A 7,046-nucleotide genomic window follows, 5' to 3' on the forward strand; every position below is an offset into this window, starting at 1 on the left:
TACACACACAAAAGGTTGGCATGTGTCGGGGTGATTTCCACACAAATCAGTGATGAGCTGGAAGACACGATCTGGGTCGGTGCATCACATTCAGCTGGGGAAGGGTGAAGGCCCGAAGATTCGGTGTCTTGTATATCTCATTATAAGTTTCGCTCAGACTGCCAGCTGACAAGCGTGTGCTTGATGGAATCCAGATCATTCAGCTGCAGCACTCTTTCGGGGCCTAGCTAGCATGCCACCCAAAGGAGGCACGAGGGCTGGAATATTGCCAGGTTGCTTAAGCCTAAGCAGGGGAAGCCGAGAGGCAGAGTTTGGGTTCGAACCACGGACCTTCCGGCCAGTAAATTCGCGCTCTAACCACTGAGCTGAGCTGTGCTCGCTGGTGGATGAGGCGATCATGACTTACACTAACGATATCCACGTTGCATATTTCGCTCACAACAAACGTACGTCCACTGCGCCCGGTAATTTGTGACAAATTAGGTGATGGATTGTTGAAAAGTGCTGTTAAAAATTGGGAATACTTTCACGAGGACCAGTAACGTCTCAACAAGCCTAGAGGAACGAAGTTGCGACCTGCAGACAACAGGAAAACTGGTAAAAACATTTCTAACTGATATGAACAACCATCAGGAAAGGTCGCCCAAAGACAGAAGGCTGAATATTAAAAATACATAATGATCCGCGAGAATGGTTCGTTGGACAAGAAAATACTGAAATCCTACTAGCTGAAGGAAGTCCAGAAAACTATCCTGAAGCAGACTTCTTAAACCAGAGGGACCCTGATCAGAAGTATGACCGATAGAAAACCTTTTCTTACCGGTGTGATAAGCAACGAAACACGCTGCTTGACCAAATCAGGATGCGTGTCCTCACCCCTGAAATGGCCGCCCACGACTGTAATGGATGCGACTCGAGAGCGGGTCACTGAACTCAGACAACCAAAACCTCCTTCAAGCCTACTAGTCTCCACAAAAAAACTCAACTGGAAGTGGTAGTTGGGTTTGCATGCGCAAATGAGTCCGCGAGGCACATTGGCTGGAAATCCGTCCCACAGGATTCCACCATGCCAGGAAGGCCAAAGAGAATAGTTAGACAAGCAGCAATGAGCCTCCGGTACTACAACTGACAGCAATACGAGGCGGAAAAGGTATAATTTCTTCTGCGATAAGAATGAAGGATGTTCGGTCCAAGCGATAAGCATATCCATATTTATAGAAGCAAGGGTGCTGTCTCCCCCCAAGGAAGGACAAGTCAGGAACGGTCCGCACTCAGTTGACCCCGACCGCCAGCTAATTAACCAATACGGTTCAAACACAATTAGAGTTTGATGCGATTCCAAAGGAATCTGCTGTTCGTAGAAGCATTGGATGTGAGACACCTTTGAAGCTGTGCTTTCAGATAGGTCGGCTTTCCACAGCCAAGTGGATCGGACTGTTGGGTCGCTGGATCCGGGGAGGATTCAGTCAAAAACTACCCTACATTGGGTCGAAGCTTACAGTCGGGTGCCTCAAACGACCCAGCTTCTTCGGACTATAAACCCGGAAGATATGATACACCCTTGAAGCTCTTTGTTCACCTGCTCTCGCCTGCACCATCCTTCAACTGCTTCGTTGTGGTCGATCCACTTGTATGCCCCCTCCCCAACCATTCTTCAGCGCCCAAACTACCGCCATGAAACTGCTTTAGTAAACTCAAAAGATCTGATTCACACAGCAGCCTACCCTGCTGAAACCTAGCTTTCTCTCTGCCGACGTGTGTAATCCCTGAAACCAGTGTAGAAGACCCCACTTCGGTCGTGCACACCAACCCAGATAGGTAGAATTCAGAAGTTTCACACTTCACTCTTTCGCTATGTGGTGATCCTGACGCGACGATCCCTTATATTTATGGCGTAGGGAGTGGACTTGGCTTTGGAGCTGAAAGCGTTTAACTAGACTGGTTCGAACAAGATCAATGCGATACGATAAAATGTTTAGTTGTCGTGTGACAGTATATCCCGACACGCCGTGGTTCTAGGACTGAGAAAGATGGACTCTATCGAAACCTGTCATGACTGCTCCGGCTAGTAAGAACTACCGTTTTCAGCCGAGCAGGAAACGTACAGTCGATGGACATCGGTTGTGGGATGAACTGATCAGTTCTTAGGACTGTTTTTCTTACTGTATGAATGTGGAACTTTATCGAGATCAGCAGCTCTTGTTGAAACCAAAAGAGCCATACCAGCGAGTGGTTGCCACAATGGCGCACAAAGATCCCTCAAACACCGGATAACTAAGAGCTCGAAGGACGTAGAACGATGTTGGTTTGCGAAGACACAGCAGAAGGCTTTTGCTGCACGAAAAAAACGAACTGAAAAGAATAGTTCGACGAACAATGGTCGGCAGAGGAATATCAACAGGTAGAGAATATCCACTGCAAAATTATAGAAAATAATCGTTCAGTTGTAACATCTTTCGGTGCACAGTCATCACATCACACGAAGGAGGCACAAGGGCAAAAACACTGCCAAGCGTAGACAGTGCCAGTCAAAATGTGAGGTTGGCATCAATATAAGGACCATCCAGTAGGCAATTTCGCGCTTCATGCACTGAGCTGTCTCAAGCACCACAGCGCACAATCACAACGAATGGAAACATTACTGGGCGTCTGGAACAGGAGCACAATAGCACACGAGGACATTCACGGATACTTCGATTTACTCGAAAGTAAGATGACGTTCCGAGTGCGTGAATCACTTAGACCCGAGGCATACGCTGCTAGGAAAGCAGGAAACTATCTAATTAAGTGGATAGAGCAGGAAAACCGAATGCTATTCAGGGTTGCAGGAAAAATCTAGTGAGTTACTCAAAATATCAATAGTTTCCTCCAACGAACTTGCATCTACATCATCGGTTCCGAAAATGAATGAAACGATCAGTGAGTTACGGAATTTTTACACCAATCGTTGAGGACCAAGGACGCGCAAGCATAACTCAAAATCCAACGCACTTTAACAAGTCCACCTTCCTCCTTAGATCCAACGAAACACGGAAATAATCAGCCACATTTGCCATCAGGCTGTCCTCCATTGCACATCGACCGTGATCATGCCATTCATGGTGCCTGAAAAAGAACATGGGGGGAATCTGGTGTGACAATCAAAAGTGCAATAAGACAGAGGACACTCGAGCTGTAATGTTGACATTTTCGGCACGCCTCAGACCGGAAATGTTACCAGAGCCAAAAAAGGTTTGTTTCGAATATCGGCTTTCATAAACCAAGCTGACTTACACCTCGCCCGCAAAGGTTGTGACCCAGCCCAAACCATTTTGTCAAGTGTCTCTCAAGGGTACACCCACTTGCGAAGGGATAGTAACCTTGCTAGTCTCACTAAATTATCGAGTGGTTTTTGGTCAAAACTGAGCTGCACCGCACCGACACGGAGCACACGAATGCCCCAAAACCGAGAACAAAGAAAGTGACTTATAGATGTACAGACTTTTTCGGATGTCAATTCAATGTTTGGACGATGAACATATTGACCGGGATAGTGCGAAAAGGAACGAAAGTTCGTAATTAGAGTACAGATGGTCCAAATTTTCAGTCGCACTAATTAGTCCAATCCTATTCTGTCCTAATTTGTCCTATTGTTGTGTCTTGATGGACGATCGTGCAACTCTCTATGAGTCCCTTGGGTTCCTGCTCCGCCCACTAGGGTATATCAAAAGGCACGGTAGATCTAGACAGTGCTCGCCTGATGTTGTGTCTTCCTGAACGGTCGTGCAACTCTGTGCCGGTCCCTTGGGTTCCTGCTCCGCCCACTAAGGTATATCAAAAGGCATGGTAGCAATACACAGCCCTTTATGGAGATAAAGGAATATTACTACAACTGTATTTATAAGGTAGTCACAGAGTGTTCCACAAGGTCGTGCCAGAATATCCGTGAGGAGGCGAGAAGCTTCGAATCGAAGGTGCTTGACTCGCATTGACTGGCATTCTGACAAATCAGAGCATGCCTTTGTTTGGTCTGTGTCCTGCACGTGACACAAATGATGTCCAAATGATGTGGTGTTCGATTATTAGGGACGGTTGGCCTCCGTACACCTATTTATGTGTTCACTTTGCTCTGTAGTGTCTACTCGCGCACATGTCTCGAACTCGACCAGCATAATCGTACGAGGTGCATGAGCGATCCGACCATCCAACTTTATCATTATTACTTATTATTACTAATAATACTAATATTAATACTAATACTAATACTTATTATTACTAATAAGTAGCCATGCGCGAATTCTGGTTTTATCGAGCAGCTTCACCATCCGGTGTTCCCTAAGTGAATCGTTTGATTTACAGGACCCGTTCGACCACAGACATGCCTAAGAGCTAAGATATCATCACTAGACGAGGCTTGAGCCGGTAGTGCACATAGCGAAAACTCGGTGGTATTGGTGGTGGTGGTCAGCGGTCACATGAAAGAGCGATTATAAAAGTCACGCATTTCTATTAGAAGGGAAGGCTAACACTATAGGAGAAAGAACTGAAAAATCTTTGAAGAGAACCAGAACTACTTGCCTGTATCAGTAGTAAAACATTGTGTTGTGTTTGGAAATCTCGTCTCACGATTATGTGCGGGCAGCACAGCTACCGAAAATTCAGACGGGAAAGGGAGGAATCTTTCCAGAATATCTGTCCAAACAAAAGCGGACGCAGACGAGTGGTATGGGGTAGGTAATCTACTGAGAGTTGGTGACTGTTTCCAGTTCGAATGCCGCCCGAAGTGGTTTCCGACCGGACACCTTTTATCCATCACTCCGGTTAAAACAAGTGCCAAGAGAAGGTAGTGGGTAGGACCTCCTAAGCAGAGGCTTTGAGGACCAGGTCTGTTTTGACTACCGTGAGATGAGTTAGAATAGCCAAGGTCACATTCCGAAACAGCTACACCTGACTAGATTCAGAGGTTGAAAGTCCTTCTGGTTAATGACCCTGCGTCGGACAATTTCGAACTAACAACTAGCTGTGTAGAGGTGCCTCCAAGGATAAACAACAGATGAGACCGGAGCGTGATTTGCAACGCGTCTCCAAATGAAGCCTCACAGGGTGTTGAAAGCAAATCAATCACCAAGAGAGTGTCAACGGCCTGACCAAATGCTTTTGTTTACATAGCTCTTTTTGGTTGCCATCTGAGAGTAATGGGTCCAGTAAACTGCAAAAACTTAGCGTTCGTGTCCTGCAGCATAACATTAGTGCTCAACACCGATGCTTTGCTGCCGCAGAACCATCGACTGACTTGACAACTTAACAGTCGTTCACCTGTAATGCGCATTCGGTGCCCAGCTGCCATAGAACCCGAAGAGGAATCACGAGGTACTGTCAGTTTGTCCAAGCCTGCACAGGAGCAGTCGAGATGCCGAGGTTGGGCTGGAGCCACGGTTCATAAGTTCGCACGTTAACCACTAGGCAATCTCGGGTCCAATTGATTGACTTACCAGAATTGGTGAGCGTCCGCTCCCGGAAACAAATTGGGCCAATACATATTCAGTTCTTCTAATAACGGCTGTAAGGAATGGGGAAGAAAGACGAAATTTCATCAGGAGCCACACGTTTGTGTGCAGGTTCCGATTGTAGTGAATCCTCGAAGGAATTGATTTCCGCGTTTAAAAAAAATCAGTGCTGGAACAAGTGAAAAAGTGTACGTTTGTCGTACCTTACTGCAAACACCTGATAAGACAACTCTGGAAAACACAAGGCGTCACCATCTGTGAAGTTACACGGATAGGAATCAACGGGAAGTCACTGTTGTCCTGGTTGGCTCGGGATTTTCAGACAATGTTTTCAATTAGAGAATTTACATCAATGTGCCATGTTTGTCCACTCGCTCTAATTACATACGTATACTGTGATACAACATGTTTTCCACACTGCCGTTGTGTTTAGAAGTGTAGGCAATAGGGTATTTGCCATAGGCTAGCTCCTTTCTATACGAGATGGATACCTTGGTCACCTGGTTATACGATATAAGCCTGGTTTCCAAACGTCTAACCTCTGTAGGATGATACAGAAAGAAAGGCACCCTTTCGGTGCCTAGCTGCCATGCCACCCGAAGGAAGCACGAGGGCTAGGATACTGCCAGGTTGCCCAAGCCTAGACAGGGGAAGTCGAGAAGCGGAGGTCGGGTTCGAACCACGGACCTTCCGGTTAGTAAATTCGCGCTCTGACCACTTGGGCCATCGCGCCCATGCGAGTAGTATATGTTGTTCTTGGAATTTCGCTTTGAGTTCCTTGAAAAGGGGAGATCTGTTGCGGAATTCGTGGAGTCGCTTTGAAACATTTGCTTGGATTTGAGCAATGAATGATTGGAGTCAATGAATATCCCGGAAAGTTCAAGAAGACGCGTTCAGGAGAAGATGGATGTCCAGTTTTTGTAAATAAGGTGCATATGAGAGATTGGCTTCTCTGTCCAATAGTCCGTAACCGGTCAGTTGGCATTTTCTAGTAAATAACTTCGCAGCGAAGGCCTTTTTCCTTTCACAGGTACCCCATCAGCAATATATGAAGGTGTTTCGCCGAGATACTTGTGGACTAACAGATCTCCTAAGTAAGTGGCACCCCGTAGCACGAAAATGGTTTATGCATACGAAAGTACTTCATGTGAAAAGTTAAAAATCAAAAGGTAATTGAGCTGGGCTACCTTTGTAACCGCAAAAAAAATTCGTTCAGAGATAACAGCCTTCAGGTGTCTGGCTGCCACGTCTGGCTGTCCGTCACGAACAGACTGGACCTTACCGTGGTGTGACGGTTTGCGCACCTCAGCGATCCATTGAGCTATACTGAGGAGTGTCCCCGCGACACTCACAGAATCTCTCATACCAGGTTGGTCAATGGTTGGAGGTCTACTGGCCCTACAGGTTGGGGGTTGGAACATGTGGCGACTTGTTCCGTAGAAATGGTAATGCATTTGCATTTCCCGCCAAACACTGCTGACTTGCGGTTAGGCTTTTGAGCCAAAGGCTTTGGTTGAGGACCCTAATCGTCCTCCTGTCTAGGTGTGGGCGCCCTGGCAG

The 7,046-nt window shown here is 46.6% G+C and overlaps 1 protein-coding gene across 1 annotated transcript in view; it reads right to left on the bottom strand.

Annotated features, from left to right (window-relative positions):
- Positions 1-7,046, bottom strand: part of T265_03234 (hypothetical protein) — a gene marked incomplete at both ends in the record, with an annotated part of 23,814 nt that overhangs the window by 6,765 nt on the left and 10,003 nt on the right. Inside the window, 2 exons of the mRNA XM_009167667.1 lie at positions 2,992-3,105; positions 5,472-5,539. Of these exons, the coding sequence (XP_009165931.1) occupies positions 2,992-3,105; positions 5,472-5,539 (182 nt within the window). The remainder of the gene's footprint in view (positions 1-2,991; positions 3,106-5,471; positions 5,540-7,046) is intronic.

This window comes from Opisthorchis viverrini (assembly GCF_000715545.1).
Source record: "Opisthorchis viverrini unplaced genomic scaffold opera_v5_45, whole genome shotgun sequence".
Lineage (NCBI taxonomy): Eukaryota > Metazoa > Platyhelminthes > Trematoda > Opisthorchiida > Opisthorchiidae > Opisthorchis > Opisthorchis viverrini.